The sequence below is a fragment of the Hyperolius riggenbachi genome, chromosome 1 (genome assembly GCF_040937935.1).
Source record: "Hyperolius riggenbachi isolate aHypRig1 chromosome 1, aHypRig1.pri, whole genome shotgun sequence".
Classification (NCBI taxonomy): Eukaryota; Metazoa; Chordata; class Amphibia; order Anura; family Hyperoliidae; genus Hyperolius; species Hyperolius riggenbachi.
In genome coordinates this window covers 165,025,889-165,043,871 of record NC_090646.1, presented here as the reverse complement: position 1 = coordinate 165,043,871, position 17,983 = coordinate 165,025,889, and the positions used below count along the sequence as shown (strand labels likewise).

General features: G+C 44.6%; 1 protein-coding gene across 2 annotated transcripts in view; it reads right to left on the bottom strand.

Moving 5' to 3' along the window:
• LOC137569288 (probable ATP-dependent RNA helicase DDX60) overlaps window positions 1-17,983 on the bottom strand; it is a 573,444-nt gene that overhangs the window by 528,067 nt on the left and 27,394 nt on the right. For both annotated transcript variants that reach the window (XM_068278827.1, XM_068278828.1), the window contains exons 3-4: window positions 17,186-17,273; window positions 13,401-13,590 (exon numbers count right to left, since the gene is read on the bottom strand). In XM_068278827.1, coding sequence (XP_068134928.1) covers window positions 13,401-13,590; window positions 17,186-17,273 — 278 coding nt within the window. The remainder of the gene's footprint in view (window positions 1-13,400; window positions 13,591-17,185; window positions 17,274-17,983) is intronic.

Sequence of the window (17,983 nt, the reverse complement as noted above, 5' to 3'; positions counted from 1 at the left end):
ATATTTTGCATTGCAGCCTATGGTGTGCCCTTTATGTCCATTAGCCATATGCGCCCTTTTTTTCCTGTTTCCACGCTGAGTACTACTGGCTCTATCAACTTTAGGTGCACTTCTTTGAGCCTTGCCAGTTCTATATCCAGTTATCCATTGTGACCTTGGTATTCTTCTATACTCCTAGTCTGTTGCTCTTGTTTTTTAATGTGGGTGGTGTGGCCATCCCTACTCATCTGCCCTTGTTATGGCCCCAGCCTGTTACCCCATCGTGTCTGTTATCTGTTAACTCTGACTCTGGCTTGCTACCTCATATACAGGATCTTCTAAAAAAATTAGCATATTGTGATAAAGTTCATTATTTTCTGTAATGTACTAATAAACTTTAGACTCATATATTTTAGATTCATTACACACAACTGAAGTAGTTCAAAGCCTTTTATTGTTTTAATATTGATGATTTTGGCATACAGGTCATGAAAACCCCAAATTCCTATCTCAAAAAATTAGCATATCACGAAAAGGTTCTCTAAACGAGCTATTAACCTAATCATCTGAATCAACTAATTAACTCTAAACACCTGCAAAAGATTCCTGAGGCTTTTAAAACTCCAAGCCTGGTTCATTACTCAAAACCGTAATAATGGGTAAGACTGCCGACCTGACTGCTGTCCAGTAGGCCATCATTGACACCCTCAAGCAAGAGGGTAAGACACACAAATAAATTTCTGAATAGGCTGTTCCCAGAGTGCTGTATCAAGGCACCTCAGTGGGAAGTCTGTGGGAAGGAAAAAGTGTGGCAGAAAATGCTGCACAATGAGAAGAGGTGATCAGATCCTGAGGAAGATTGTGGAGAAGGACCGATTCCAGACCTTGGGGGATCTGCGGAAGCAGTGGACTGAGTCTGGAGTAGAAACATCCTGAGTCATCGTGTACAGGCGTGTGCAGGAAATGGGCTACAGGTGCCGCATTACCCAGATCAAGCCACTTTTGAACCAGAAACAGCGGCAGAAGCGCCTGACCTGGGCTACAGAGAAGCAGCACTGGACTGTTGCTCAGTGGTCCAAGGTACTTTTTTTGGATGAAAGCAACATTTGCACGTCATTCGGAAATCAAGGTGCCAAAGTCTGGAGGAAGACTGGAGAGAGGGAAATGCCAAAATGCCTGAAGTCCAGTGTCAAGTACAGGTCAGGCGCTTCTGCCGCTGTTTCTGGTTCAAAAGTGGCTTTATCTGGGGAATGCGGCACCTGTAGCCCATTTCCTGTACATGCCTGTACACGGTGGCTCTGGATGTTTCTACTCCAGACTCAGTCCACTGCTTCCACAGGTCCCCCAAAGTCTGGAATCGGTCCATCTCTACAATCTTCCTCAGAGTCCGGTCACCTCTTCTCGTTGTGCAGCGTTTTCTGACACACTTTTTCCTTCCCACAGACTTCCCACTGAGGTGCCTTGATACAGCACTCTGGGAACAGCCTATTAATTTAGAAATTTCTTTGTGTGTCTTACCCTCTTGCTTGAGGGTGTCAATGATGGCCTTCTGGACAGCAGTCAGGTCGGCAGTCTTACCCATGATTGCGGTTTTGAGTAATGAACCAGGCTGGGAGTTTTTAAAAGCCTCAGGAATCTTTTGCAGGTGTTTAGAGTTAATTAGTTGATTCAGATGATTAGGTTAATAGCTCGTTTAGAGAACCTTTTCATGATATGCTAATTTTTTGAGATAGGAATTTTGGGTTTTCATGAGCTGTATGCCAAAATCATCAATATTAAAACAATAAAAGGCTCTGAAGTACTTCAGTTGTGTGTAATGAATCCAAAATATATGAAAGTCTAAAGTTTATCAGTACATTACAGATAATAATTAACTTTATCACAATATGCTAATTTTTTGAGAAGATCCTGTAATGCTGTTTTATAGTAAGTAAGTAAGTGAGAAGACCTCGTTTTTTGCGCGCAAGTGTGAATTTGCGAGTGAAATCGCGGCCGCTTACAAGCAAAAATTCACATTTGCACATGAAAAATGTTATGCGCGTTATAGCGCGCACAAAAACGCTAACGCCACCATGATAAGAGTTTTCACGGCTTTATGAATCAAGCCCTATGTCTAAGTCAGATATCCACCAGCTCTAACTTCTGCCTGTTACTTTGTGAGCCTCATTTAGGTGGAGGCCTTTAGTAGTGGGCAAACTGTTACAATATCTGCGTGATGCAATAGGCGCCTGCATGTTTTCACTTCAGGACCTTGGTCGGGGTTACACGCATGGGCTGTGTATGCCATTGTATGCCAAAGGCGTGCTCAACAGATTGGTTGGTTGGTTTGAATTGTATTAGTCTTTTCTGATTGGTTTATTGTGTGTATTTAAGTGATGGGTGTGAAAGTTCACATTAAAGGAGTTATCAGGCAAATTAAAAAAAAAAAGCTTTACTCACCTGGGGCTTTCTCCAGCCCCTTGCAGCCGACTGTCCCACGCTGACCGCACCGCTCTCCGTCGCCGCCCCGGACTCCATGCACGGTGCAGCGGCCAACCCCGAGGTCGGCCTTACTGCCCCTGCGTGAAGCGCCGCTGTCAATCACGGCCACGTTGGCCCGCAGCGTACTGCACAGGCGCAGTACTTCTGCACCTGCGCAGTACGCTGCAGGCAAAATAGCCATGATTGACAGCAGCCGTTCACGCAGGCGCTGTAAGGCCGACCTCGGAGTCGGCTGCTGCACCGTGCACGGAGACCAGGATGGAGAGGAGCAGTCAGCATGGGACAGTTGGCTGCAAGGGGCTGGAGAAAGCCACAGGTGCATAAAGTTTTTTGTTTTTTTTTAACTACTTAAGGATTGCAGTCTAAAACCCCTTAAGGACCAGACACTTTTTTTCCATTCAGACCACTGCAGCTTTAACGGTTTATTGCTCGGTCATAAAACCTACTATCTAAATGAATTTTACCTCCTTTTCTTGTCACTAATACAGCTTTCTTTTGGTGCTATTTGATTGCTGCTGTGATTTTTATTTTTTATTATATTCATCAAAAAAGATGATGACATGAATTTTGTCAAAAAAATGATTTTTTTAACTTTCTGTGTTGACAGTTGTCAAATAAAATAAAATTTATATATAATTTTTTGTCTAAATTTATTGTGCTACATGTCTTTGATCAATAAATAAACACTTATTGGATTTTTTTTTGTTTGGGTAAAAGTTATAGCGTTTACAAGCTATGGTGCAAAAAGTGAATTTCCCTAGTTTGAAGCATCTCTGACTTTTCTGAGCACCTGTCATGTTTCATGAGGGGCTAGAATTCCAGGATAGAATAAATACCCCCCAAATTACTCCATTTTGGAAATAAGACATCCCAAAGTATTCACTAAGAGGCATGGTGAGTTCATAGAAGGTTTTATTTTTTGTCACAAGCTAGCAGAAAATGACACTTTGTGACAAAAAAAAGAAGTTTCCATTTCTGCTAACTTGTGACCAAAAAAAATGAAATGTGCCACGGACTCACCATGCCCCTCTCTGAATACTTTGGGGTGTCTACTTTCCAAAATGGGGTCATTCGTGGGGTGTGTTTACTGTCCTGGCATTTTGGGGGGTGCTAAACTGTAAGCACCCCTGTAAATCCTAAAGGTGCTCATAGGACTTTGGGCCCCTTAGCGCACCTAGGCTGCAAAAAAGTGTCTCACATGTGGTATCTCTGTACTCAGGAGAAATAGTATAATGTGTTTTTGGGTGTATTTTTACACATACCCATGCTGGGTGTAGTATAGGAACCCCACAAGTGACCCCATTTTAGAAAGACCACAACCCAATGTGTTCCATTAGGAGTATGGTGAGTTCATAGAAGATTTTATTTTTTGTCACAAGTTAGCGGAAATTGATTTTGATGGGGTTTTTTTTCACAAAATGTCATTTTCCACTAACTTGTGACAAAAAAATAGAATCTTCTATGAACTCATCATACACCTAACGGAATACCTTGGGGTGTCTTCTTTCTAAAATGGGGTCAATTGTGGGGTGCCTATACTGCCCTGGCATTTTAGGGGCCCCAAACCGTGGGGAGAGTCTGGAAACCAAATGCCTCAAAATGACTGTTCAAGGGTATAAGCATCGCAAATTTTGATGACAGGTGGTCTATGAGGGGACAAATTTTGTGGAACCGGTCATAAGCAGGGTGACCTCTTAGATGACAGGTTGTATTGGCACCGAAATGCAGGAAGCGCAGGATGTTCTCAAATCGTGACCTGGACATCGCAGCAGAGAACACGGGCATGTGATGTATAGGGTGCGTAGACCAATAAGACCGCAATATATTCTTTTTTACTAGACCCATGTTAAGGAGAAGGCCCCAAAAAATGTTAAGTTTGGAAACTTGGAGTGGTTTCCACCAAAAAGGTTGGGCATGGTAGCTTCTCGGATTGGCGGTTGCGTATTGTGTGGCATAACGGTTGGTCTCAGCCACAATTAAGTCGTAGAGATCCACAGTGCAGAACAGATGAAAGAAGTCTAGGGCCAATGCTAGATTATCTGTCTCCACCTGGACTCCAGACTGGGCGGTGAAAGGGGGCAGTACGGGTGCAGCGGAACCAGGGGATTGCCAATTGGGATTTGCCAGCACCTCTGGGAGACTATGGGTAGTACGGGCCCGTTTTGATGGTGACTGCGACTCTGCACGTGCCACCGAACCAGTTTCTACTACCATGCTGGTGCTCGCCACTTCACCAGGGTCTACGGTAGTACTTGTGCTAGGTCCAGGAGATGCTACGCTGCTGGTGCATGCCTCACCAAGAAAACTCGGATCAGCGCTAGCACCACTCTGCTGCCCTTGAGTCTGATCCTGCGGTCCAGTGACATGGGGTGTGGTACGCCTGGCTCTAGCCGGGACCTCAGCCTCGTCATTGCTATCGATCAGAGAGCCCCTGCTGTTCACCAGTTCGTATTCTGACCCAGATGATTCGTCGGATGAGGCTTCCCAATCGCACTCACCCCACTGGGCCAGAATCTCGGCGGCCTCCTCAGCGGAATACCCCTTTTTTGCCATGGTGGACTGCTAAATTTAGGTGGTATTCCTCTGAGACTACCCAGGAAAAAGAGCACCTACCTAGCAAAAGGGAGTAATTTTGAAGTAGAAAGCTGTGGTCACTGAGTTTTGATTCAAAAACAACAACTGATCTTTACAGCGCCATAGTTATTGTACAGTGTTTTTTTTGCAGTGATCAGAAAAAAAATTCTGTCACTGCGGTGGGGGGGAGGGGGTATGGGGTGAGGGTTTGGCCAGGTAATCAGAACCCCGCAGGGGGCAGATTAGGGCCTGATCTGATGGGTAGGAGTGCTAGGGGGTGACAGGTGGTGGCAGGAGGTGATTGATGGGTTTCTCAGGGGGTGATTAAAGGGGTGAATAGATGCAATCAATGCACTGGGGAGGTGATCGTAAGGGGGTTTGAGGAGAATCTGAGGGTTTGGCCGAGTGATCAGGAGCCCACACGGGGCAAATTAGGGCCTGATCTGGTGGGTAGGTGTGCTAGGGGGTGACAGGTGGTGACAGGAGGTGATTGATGGGTGTCTCAGGGTGTGATTAGAGAGGGAAATAGATGCAATCAATGCACCGGGAAGGTGATTAGGCGGGATCAGAGGGTGATCTGAGGGTGTGGTCGGGTGTTTGGGTGCCCGCAAGAGGCAGATGAGGGTCTGATCTGATGGGTATGATGGGTAGCAGTGACAGGTGGTGATAGGGGGTGATTGATGGGTGATTGATGGGTGATCAGTGGGTGATTAGATGGGAGAATAGATGCAATCAATGCACTGGGGAGGTGATCAGGGGGGGACTGAGGGCGATCTGAGGGTGTGGGCGGGTGATTGGGTGCCCACAAGGGCAGATTAGGGTCTGATTTGATGGGTAGCAGTAACAGGTGGTGACAGGGGGAGATATATGGGTGATTGATGGGTGATTAGATGGCAGAACTGATGTAAACAATGCACTTTGGAGGTGATCTGAGGGTGGGTCTGCGGGCGATCTGATGGTGTGGGTGGGTGATCAGATTGCCCGTAAGAGGCAGGTTAGGGTCTGATCTGATGGGAGGCAGTAACAGGTGGTGACGGGGTGATTGACGGGTGATTGACAGGTGATTACAGGAGAGAATAGATGTATACAGTACACAGGGGGGAGGTCTGGGGAGGTCTGAGGTCGTTCTGAGGGTGTGGGCGGGTGATAGGGTGCCCTAGGGGCAGATAGGGGTCTGATCTTTTGGGTAGCAGTGACAGGTGGTGATTGATGGGTGATTAGAGGGGAGAATAGATGCAAGCAATGCACTGGCGAGGTGATCAGGGGGGTCTGAGGGCAATCTGAGGGTGTGGGCGGGTATGTGGGTGCCCGCAAGGGGAAGATTAGGGTCTGATCTGATGGGTAGCAGTGACAGGTGGTGACAGGGGGTGATTGATGGGTAATCAGTGGGTGATTAGAGGGGAGAACAGATGTAAACAGTGCACTTGGGAGGTGATCTGAGGGCGGGTCTGCGGGCGATCTGAGGGTGTGGGTGGGTGATCAGGTGCCCTAAAAGGGGCAGGTTAGGGTCTGATCTGATGGGTGGCAGTGACAGGTGGTGACAGGGGGTGATTGATGGGTGATTGACAGGTGATCAGTGGGTGATTACAGGGGAGAATAGATGTATACAGTACACAGGAGGGTCTGGGGGGGGGGGTCTGGGGAGGATCTGAGGGTGTGGGGGTGATCAGGAGCCCCCAGGGGGAAGTTTAGGACCTAATCTAAAATATATTGTTGACAGATAGTGACAGGGAGTGATTGATGGGTGATTAGGGGGGTAATTGTGTGCAAACAGTGGTCTGAGGGGGTGATGGGGGGGTCTGAGGGGTGTTGCGCGTGATCAGGGGGCTTGGGGGCAGGATCAGTGTGCTTATGTGCTTACTACAATGGCTGCCTCCTCCCCTGGTGGTCGCTCGATCACTGGGACCACCAGGGGAGGAGGCAGCCAGTGTAATACACTTTGTTAGCTTAACAAAGTGTACTATACACTTTATATACGGCAGATCAGGGGCTAATAACCCGCCGGCGCTGCTAATTGGCCGGCAGGTTGACATCGCAGGTGGGTGCGCATCCCTGCGCGCGATCCCCGGCTAATGAGTCCCCCAGGTGCCTCCGCCGATCGGCATTACGCGGCCCTGGGGGTGCCACCTTGCCGCCGCCAATAGGTAGTGGGCGATCGGCAAGTGTTTAAATTTGCCTGATAACTGCTTTAAGTGCACATTTATCAGCTTGAAGACAGGCAGGATGCCCGAAACAGCTCCAGGCCAGTGTCTGTTGTCATGTTTTGAGACATATATTCTGGAACAGTGGACCATGGACTTTAGCGCTTTGATGGCTATCTGGACAAGGTTGCCAGCGGGCATTTGGACTGTGGGTATCTGTGACACCTACTGTATCTATTGCAAGTAGCTGGGGCGTGTCAAACACAAATTTAACTTAACGAATATCTTTTGCAATAAAAGAGCAAGAATATTTGGAATATAAAATTTGAGTGTGCTGATCTTTGTGGATTGTAAACTCGTTGGTTCCACCTGGTGCTTTGGTGGTTTGATATTTGCACCTCATCTTTAGGAAGGGGAGTGCAGTGCGGCTGGGTACCCCCACTCTGTTTTACACATACAGCCATACAGGGGTTGGACAAAATAATGGAAACACCTAACATTTTGGCATCATAATCTTTGAACATGTTTTAAGCAATCAAAACTTGACATATGTTAAATTTGTTTGTTTATTATTTTTGTTATTTGATATGTTTAATGAAAATAATAGTTTTTTTTACAGATATTTAAACAAAAGTTGGTTATAATTTATAAAAATGGCAGATCTCTCATACTTTCAAAGAGGCCAAATTGTTGGTGCTCGTATGGCAGGCGCTACTGTAACAGAAACTGCCAGAATGCGTGGCATTTCAAGAGGTACGGTCTCAAAAGTAATGACTGCCTTTGAAAGAGACCATCGGACTCTAAATTGAATTGAATTGTTAGAAAAGCTCGCAAGACCACAGCTCCTAAAATCACTGCAGAGCTGAATGAACACCTACAGAACCCAGTTTCCAGAAAAACTGTTTGTCGGGAGCTGCACAAATCTGGATTCCACAGAAGAACTGCAATTAGAAAACCTCTGCTCTCAGACAAATGTTTCAAAGCGAAAATGTGATTTGTGTGAAAATGTGAGAAAATGTGATTTTCTCTGATAAATCATCGTTTACCTTATTTCTGACCTCCAGCCGAGTGTATGTTTGGAGACTGCTGAAAGAAGCATTTCATCCAGACTGCCTTCTCCCAACCGTAAAACATGGCGGGGGTTCTGTGATGATCTGGGGGTGCTATTTCTTGGAAATCGGGCCAATGATTTCCCTTCATTGAATTAACAGCCTATTTAGGAATTTGGGGCAATCAAGTTCATCCTATGGTTCAAGAACTGTTTCTGGAGGGGAATGTCATCTTTCAAGATAATATTGCCCCAATCTATTCAGCTAGAATTGTTAAGGAATGGCACGAGGAACATTCTAATGAAGTTGAGCATCTCATCTGGCCACCACAATCCCCAGACCTCAACATTATTGAGCATTTATGGTCGTTATTAGAGATTTAAGTAAGAAGTCGATTTCCGCTGCCATCAACTCTAAAAGAACTGGAGGGTGTTTTAACTGAAGAACGGGCTAAAATTCCTTTGGAAACAATTCACAATTTGTATGAATCAATACCTCGGAGAATTGAGGCTGTAATTGCCGCAAAAGGTGGACCTACACCATATTAAAATATATTTTGTTGATTTTCAAGGTGTTTCCATTATTTTGTCCAACCCCTGTACATGGTGTGCAGAAAAGGCACACAGAAAAATGCACAGACGTGTGCTCCCAGCCGCAGCTTTTTATTACTCACTCTGTCCTCCTCCATGGAGCAGAACTCCAACTTTGCAAACTCCTCCAGCATCACTACAGTACACAGCACTTGGGGAGGGGCACTTGATGCACTTAATGCATTGGCATGCGTTATTATGCACTGGTATGCGTTGGTATGCGTTTTTTTCATAGCAGTGCACTGTGAAAAAAATCTCAGTTAAAACATGTATACAGTAGTGTGAAATGTGCCATAGGAAAACATTGGCATTACCTGCAAAATCAGTTTTCTTTTAGTTATAACTGAGAGCAAGTGATTAAGTGTAAAAGGGCCCTAAGTCTCTCAGGACAGGGAAAATAAACTTTTTTTTCTGGACTGCCAGAAAATATACAGTGCCTTTCTAGACAGCCCTGCTTGTGGCTCCAACCCAGGCTTCTCCCTCCACGGGCCCCCCCCCCCCTGCCGTGTACATTTAAAAAAAATTGTAATCAAATTTGGGCGCGATTTATCGGCAAAAAAAAAATATCAGTAATTTTGAATTATCAATAAATAACGGTATTTGTAATGTAAAATCGTTAATTCCTATTATTATAATTACCGTTTTAAAACAGATGGGAGTTGTAAACAAAAATATAATACCGTTAAGTATTGTAATGTAAATCAACAATACAGCTTAAACCAACCATACTCTCACACAAAACCCTCCCTTGGTGGTGCCTAACCCTAACCTCCCCTGGTGGTGCCTAATCCTAGCCCCCCATGGTGGTGCCTAACCCTAACTATACCTAACCCTACTCTGACACAAAACCTCCCTGTACCTATCCCTAATCCCTAGACCCCCTAGTGGTGCCTAACCCTAAAACTCCCCTGGTGGTGCCTAACCCTAAAACTCCCTAGGTGGTGCCTAAGCATAACCACCCCCCCTGGTGGTGCTTAACTCTAAAACTCCCCTGGTGGTGCCTAACCTTAACCACTTCACCTGCATAAACACCCTTTTACACATAGAAAGGATAATATCCTAATAACACATATTATCGTAATTATCGAAATGACCTATTATCGTAATTACATCATTACACATTTTTTTTATCGCAATGTCACATATATCGATACATTCGTGACATTACATATAATGACCTATTATCGTAATTACATAATTATACTTTTTTTATCGTAATGTCACATGTATCGATATAATCCACATATATTGATATATTAGTGAAATATCGTACTAAACATACAGGATATCAGACAATGAAAGTGTCTAGATTTAGTTTCACAAACCTCTATTTATCAATCGTACTTTATCATTGTAGATAAAATTTCGATATTTTGCAATGGCGCCCAAACATGTGGCAAGTTGAATGAAACATTACAAAACTGATATTTAACATTGAAAGGATACCCGCGCCCAAATCTTTTAGCGCAATAATTAGCTGCTCCGCCCCTGCCCCCGTATCCCTTGCAGGGTGTAACGATTGCGGGTTTCTATTTCCGTGGTCACCGCACAAGATGCGCGCTGACACAGCAGAAATCCTCCACAAGCATATAATTAGATAGTACCCAGCTTGGATGCAATGCACCAGTAGAGGGCAACTCCCACCAGCAGATGGAGCTGTGGAGTGCAGACGAGCACAGCCTCTGCACGGCCACAGATGCCAGATGGAAATTGTACAGATAAAGGCAAAGTAGGGCACGATAGCCCTCCAAAAGAGAGAGCACAGAGACAGACTAAATGTGTGTTCCCCAATCTAGTCGCCACCCAGTGACGGCGAACACATATTCGCAGAAACAAAGAGGAAATGCAATCGCAACAGAGAGGCGATTGCCAGAAGTGACACAAGGCTGAACAGAACACGAGAGTACCTAAGGCACAGCAAACAACGAGAAGATAAAGAAAATAACAAATGCTAGCTAAACGTGAACACCGCACTCATCCGCAACAGCGAACGCGTTTCTGCACGATCAACGCACGTTAGGCGCCGAGTGATAAGCGTGCCACCCTAACTGCCCAATGACACACAAACACGAAATAGAGAACGCGAATGCTTGCTAAACGGTTACCTCACTGAGCCTACAGCAATCGTTTGTACAAGACAAGACAGACAGGAGGAGTGGCCAGCAGCAACCGCAGCTCTGGCCTACACTCCCAGACAGAGTACAGAAGGAGCCACCGCTGCTACCGCTAGAGCGAGTGCGATCCAGACAGACAAACAGATGGGGCTACCAGTAGGAACCGCTGCTCTAGTTAGCACCCCCAGACAGAATACAGAAGGAGGCACTGCCACTACCACTAGGGCGAGTGCGATCCAGACAGATGAACAGAAGGGGCTACCAGTAGCAACCGCTGCTCTGGTTAGCACCCCCAGACAGAATACAGAAGGAGGCACTGCCACTACCACTAGGGCGAGTGCGATCCAGACAGATGAACAGAAGGGGCTACCAGTAGCAACCGCTGCTCTGGTTAGCACCCCCAGACAGACAGAACGATTCCCTGTTGATCGCCGCTGGCGACGAGGCAATCGAGACACAAAGACTGTACAGGCAAAACAGATAATGCAACCTGACTGTACTAGAAGAGCTGCCTAGTGCAGTCCCAAGGAATTACTCTAAGATAAACTTTAGTAAACAAACAGGGCTGATACTCTAGGAGAGTTCATCAGTAACAAACCATGAAGATGACCAGCAAAGGATTCTGGGAGAACATGGTATTTATACTGCCAGCCTTCAAAGGAGGCAGCTAGGCAATTTGCATAACTAATGTATGCAAATTCCTCAGCAGCAGAGCAGGTCTGAAACTTGCAAAGAAAAGACAGGTCTCTTTTCCAGAGACCTGCAGCCCTCAGACTTAAAGGGAAGGTTCAAGCAAAAAAAAAAAATGAGATTCACTTACCTGGGGCTTCTACCAGCCCCATGTAGCCATCCTGTGCCCTTGTAGTCACTCACTGCTGCTCCAGTCCCCCGCTGGCAGCTTTCTGACCTCGGAGGTCAGGGCCACATTGCATACATTTTTACGCATTCCAGCTAGTGCAGGAACAAAAATGTACGCGTTTCACCACTAACGCGTAAAAATGTATGTGTTAATGATCCTGCACTAGCGGGAATGTGTAAAAATGTACGCAATTTGGCCCTGACCTCCGAGGTCAGAAAGCTGCCAGCGGGGGACTGGAGCAGCAGTGAGTGACTATGAGGGCACAGTAGGGCTGCATGGGGCTGGTAGAAGCCCCAGGTAAGTGAATCTCATTTTTTTTTTTTTGCTTGGACCTTCCCTTTAAGGAAAGGTCAAACAATTTTATTGAGTATCCCGCCAGTCGTATTAGCCTCACATTGGAAAATACTGACATTGTTTGCTTTTTATAAATCTAGTTGCCAGATAGTGAATAAGTTAAATACCCAAGCAAAGCTCTGACATCTTGTCTGGTGCTGATTTAAGGAAGGAAGCAAGCATTTTTGCTCCTATATGTCTAAAATGCTGATTTAATACTCATTTATTTGTATATGTTCAGTGCTTAAAATAATAACTTTAATTCAATGAATGTGAAATGTTACATATATTTATATATGCTGTGATGGTCAGAGCGGATGTCTGCTTGATTCTGGTCTGGTTTTGGATGGAAAGGTCCTGGATAATGACTGTTGTTGCAATTTAGCAACAACATTATCTGGTAGATTAGTTTGGGATCCAGGTCTGGCGTGTATTGGGAGAAGGGTGGGCCTTACACGCCACTCCTCCAAGTCCAGGCCTGAGTCTGGCAGGCGGAGGGTTAATGGATTCACCTGTGTGAATTTGCATAAGTACCTGCATCAGTCAGGATTCAGTGGGCTGTATGTGGAGCAAGCAGGCTCCGGAAAGGCTGTGTAGCCAAGAGGGCTGCCAGGCCTGTAGCAGCAGGGCAGCTGCTGATGTGGAAGTGCTGGAGGGGAGTTGGACTCCAGTACTGGTAAACCAGGAAAAGCCTGGGAAAGGTGAGTGGCACCAGGACTGCCATTAGGCCCGTGGCAGGGTGTCACTGAAAAGCCAGTGTAGCTGGAGACGGCTGTATATTTTGTGCTGTGCCTACAGTGTGTTTACTGAATATCCAGAGTGGTTTATTTTGTGGCTGTTTATGAACACTGTTTGACTGACAATAAAGCTGGATTGTTTTATTTTTACCCTAAAAAGACTCACTGGCTGGTGTGTTATGACCCTTGATGCTGCTGACCTACTCTACCATTGAGTTAAAAAACCCCAGAATATCACAATGCCTAATGAAATATAACATTTTTAAATATATTTTGAATCAGTTCTATTAAAACAAATAAATATTTTGTATTAATACACATTTAATTAACCCCGTGGGTTGGTATCAGCAGACCCAATAACATGTACACTCTTCCTTTTAGCTACAGGGATACCAATCTTTAAGTTAAGAGGTAGCCTTGCAGTTCTAGGGAAGGAAGAAGCTACACCTTTATTTATAAAAACTGTTAATACAATCAAACTACTTCCACGCACTAAAATTTCAGGACATTAGCATGTATTATATGGTGGGAAAAAGTACATACCTTGAAAAATACAATAACATATCTTGCTTGTTTAGCTGTTAAATTGTACAGAAACTGTTCTACCAAGTAAATGAAATGTAAGCTCTCTTGCCCTTTCAGGGAAATATTCATTGCGCAGGTGACTAGCAAGGAGTCTCCATGAATAGCAAAGAACTCAGACTCCACATAGTCATTCAGTAAACTTGCATATCTGAAGGGAAGAAAGAAAAAGCTCAGTTAATTAACATACAGTACTAAGCCCACTTAGATCCTGCCTGTGTCCACTTTTTATTTTCTTGCCTTAAAGTTAGGATGCGTACACATGCAGGAAGATTGTCATCTGCAGGTATGGGGACTCAGTAGAGACAGTTCTCTCAGTGAAGCGTTGAGATGGCTGTGCACATGCCCTGACTTGCTGCCTCAGCCGGGAACACTCTCATATATGCACCAGCCTTTAGTAGAGCAGTGTATGCAAATGTTGCAGTCTAAGAGCATGTGGAATGTTATGCAGTTGTTTTTCTGCTATTTTTAAAGCATTGCCCTATAACTGATTTATTGAATGTGTTTGTTGGGGTGGAGGTGGGCAACAGTCATATGAATTTGAGTAAATGAGGGTATCTTCACAGAGGGATATATACAAAGCTACAAAGAGGTTCCATCTTTCCCTTGCTCTAAAAAGAAAATAAAAAAGTAATTGTTTTCTGGTTCACTTCTTGTCCTCCAAGCTAGGCAAGGTTCATATAACAAGCACTGAGATCCCAAAGAACTAAAGGGTACCTGAAGTGACATGTAACATGATGAGATAAACGTGTATGTACCTACTTAAAAGTAATCTGTGTTCCTCTATTTTTTCTTACTGTAAGGAATAAGAACCCAGTGCTCTAATTTGCAATTTCTCTGTAGTCAAACTGCAGTGCAGCATTAGGCCTTGTTCACACAGAGGCTGAACTGCATGCTTGTCAGGCAGTTTAGCTTTTCTGGCTGCTGGCCACCAGCGTTATTCAGGGGCAATTTAAATACAACCAAATGGCAGCATTGTAACACTAAGTGTTTCAGCCCTTGACACAAGGTGGTGCTACCCCACAGCACCGAACATGTTGTGTTTGATGGGATTACATGGGGGGAGGCCCTTTTCATTGCTTGGACTCAAGCACTAGCAACTCATAGGCCGGTGAAAGGGAGCAGTTGACAGACAGGGATTTCCCCTACCTTCGGCCTCCAGTGTGAAAGAGGCCTAACTCTCAGGCCCCGTTTACACTTAATCAGTTGGTATGCATTAGTACGTTTTAGTGTGCGTTAGTATGCGTTTTTTCCATAGCAGTGCTTTGGGAAGAAGATTTCAGTTAAAAACGCGTTAAGTGTGAAAGGTGCCATAGGAAAACATGGGCTTTACTTTGAAAATCAGTTTTCTTTCAGTTATAACTCAGAGCAACTGATTAAGTGTAAAAGGACCCTTACTGATACCCAATTAGGGATGTAAAACTCTGAATGGCTGAGATAAACACATCTAAGTGTATGGAACAGATAACAACAAGCTCAAGATATGTCTGTATGGCAGCTAAACAACATTAAAAAAAATGACACCATGTACCTGAGACAGCTGAAAATGTAAAGGTAAATTTTTATACAAAATAAATAATTGGGATTTCAGGAAAGTACTCTACAGGAGTAGGACTATATATACAATTGTTTATTTTCACTTCAGGCTTGCTTTAAAAAAACAAGGGGGCAGGTGTTAGCTTAATATCATATAATATTAGTGGCACCTGTCTAGGGGTGGGATGTATTAGAGAGAAATTGTACAGTCAATTTGATGCCTTGGAAGCAGTCTGAGGAACTGAATGACTTTGACAAGCGCCAAATTGAAGTAATTACATGAGATGGTCAAAGCTTTTCCAAACAAAACGTTTTAAGGGTATTCCTGTCAGTGGTTAATACTTACCAAATGTGGCCCAAGTAAGGTCAGCTGGTAAAAGGGCCATCCTCATTGATGCATATGGGAGTAAAGATTAGCCCATTTGATCTGTTCCCACAGAATACTGTAGCACAAACTGCTGAAAAACGTATCACTGATCATGAGAGATAGGTGTTAGAACACACAGAGCATGTCTGTGTTCTGTATATGGGGCTGAGGAGGAGTCAATATGCCCACTTAACCCTGTCCACCACCAAAAGTGTCTACAATAGGTATGTGAGCAAAAGATCTGGGCCATGTAGCAATAGAACAATTTGGACTTGACTATAGCCATACCATCTCAACTTTCTAAGAAAAATACCTTTAATCCATGTCCCTTTCACACTGCCAGCCATGCCCCCATTACAACACTAGCTGCACACACACCACAATTAGTGAGCAAAATGTACAGTTTCATAACAAAGAACAGTGGTACTTCTGTTATAACTACATTTTCTTTATATGAATCTATCATTATAAACAATATATCAGTTCCCTTGGTCAATGATCATAAGTCACACCACGTGTGATAGTTTTGGTGCGACCAAACTGTTGAGGAATACTTTACATTTAAAGTTTTCACTTCCGGGGTTACTGTGCACAACACACTGCAAATCTTACAGTGCCACAATAGGACCAGACGTAACATGCCGCAATGGGATCAATGTGATAGGGCTATCAATACTTCTGCAGCGGTTTTTGGGTGGGGGGGGACATACCACATTTTTCTATTAAAAAATGCATATATTTGTACAGATCTGTACATCAGTCCTGTAAAGGGAAGAAAAAGGAACAGAGGGATTTGGGACTGTCCCTCCAAAAAAGTGTCAGTTAGGAGCTACATGTATCTAATTGAGCATCTGTGTGATGTGTCCACTTCAAGAAGGTCATATCTTACAGGAATTCAAAGTTCTATTACTAACGTACCAGGTACCACAGGACACCGTCTTACTTAGGTCCATGGCTCCAATAAGAACCTTTTTGGTATTGCAAGCAGTTCCTACACAATATTACTGTAAGCAGGTAGTTTCATGCTTTGGCTGATCAATGTAGCATTATGAGGAAGGATATAGACCACCTTTAGGCTGCTTTCACATTGGGACGTTACAGGCGCACGTTAGAGCAGCAGGCTGTAACACAGCCCAACTCACAGTAATGAAAAATCAATGCGCTGTTCACAGTGCCCACATTGCGTTACAGCATAACGCTGCACGTTATTTGAAAGTGCAGCATGCTGTGCATTCTACGCGACTTTAGCCGCGTTAGACTGTTTGCACATGCTCAGTATTGTGTGTTTTTTTTTTATTTTGAGCAGGAGAGGAGGAGGGGAGAGTCCGCTATTGTTAGCCACATGGCTAATTAATATTCACTGCACTGCAGTGTAGTGATGGGATGTTCGGCTCGATTCATTGAATCGATTCATTGAAAAGGGCCGGACTTCCCATCACTAGGTTCAGTCCTGCTGCTCTGCCTCTGAATCGATTCTGAAGAGTAGAGATAGGAAGTCCGGCTCTTTTCAATGAATTGATTCAATGAATCGAGCCGAACTTCCCATCACTACTGCAGTGTTTACTTCCTGGAGCGATCTCTGATCGGCTGGCGGGACCACGTGATGCGGAGTTTTCCGATCACGTGGTCCCCACAGAGTATCAGACAAAAAAGGCGCAACAACAGCCGCACAACGCGGCTCACTCTGGTGTCTTCCTCCAACACCACCAGGCATTGCATTAGGGGTATGTTATGCGACCTTAACGTCGCCGAAAACGCAACGTCTTGGTGTGAAAGAGGCCTTAATTAACCTATGTTGCATTGAAAATGTTTTCTTTAGTGTGGTAAATGAAGAAATACTTACTCTGACTTTGACAACTGTCTTGTGGTTCTCAATAAAATGATCTTAGAAAAGATTGTATATTCCTTAGCTTCTGAAAGATTAGGTAGCACTATATAAAGACAAATAACATTAATTCAAAATAAAAATCTAGTTGGAAAATACATTTTCTTATTCTAGATTTCTGTAGCTGTTCCCACCACTCCATCTGGTTGCCATTTTATAGGGCAAAGGCAGACCTTGAGGCATAAACAAACCTCAGCAGTTGGTTTAGTGACACCAGGCACCATTTTCCCCACATACATTTTATGCATTTTGAACTTAATGAAGGGACCCCTCTCTGCAAGACTGAAAAAAAAGCACTTAGCTAAAATGAGTAGAGGTCCATTAGCAAAATCCAAAATGGTTGTAAAGAAACCTGGGTTTTATTGTAGCTTATGAGGAGGGGGAGGGGAAAGAGGCAAGATAAAAAAATTAGGGATGGGACGACGAATCCGGCGAATCCACGAATCCATCGAATATTAGGAAATATTCGAGATTCGTGGAATCGAATCCCGACGCCATTTTCCGCTCGCCGAAACCGCCCAATCTCGACGCTGCATCGCCGCGCATCCGCCGCTTCACCCGCTCGCAAGTGTCCTCCTCTCTCCTCCCACAGCCTCCTCTGCATAAATAAGAGGAAGCAGCCTCTCACCTCCAGCGTGGAGCCCGGAGCGGCAGACCTCCTACAGACTTCCTTATTCCCCCTAGTGACTGGCTCTTACTACGCGTCATCAGTAAGAGCCAGTCCGGCGGCCACTAGGGGGAACTAGGAAGTGAAGT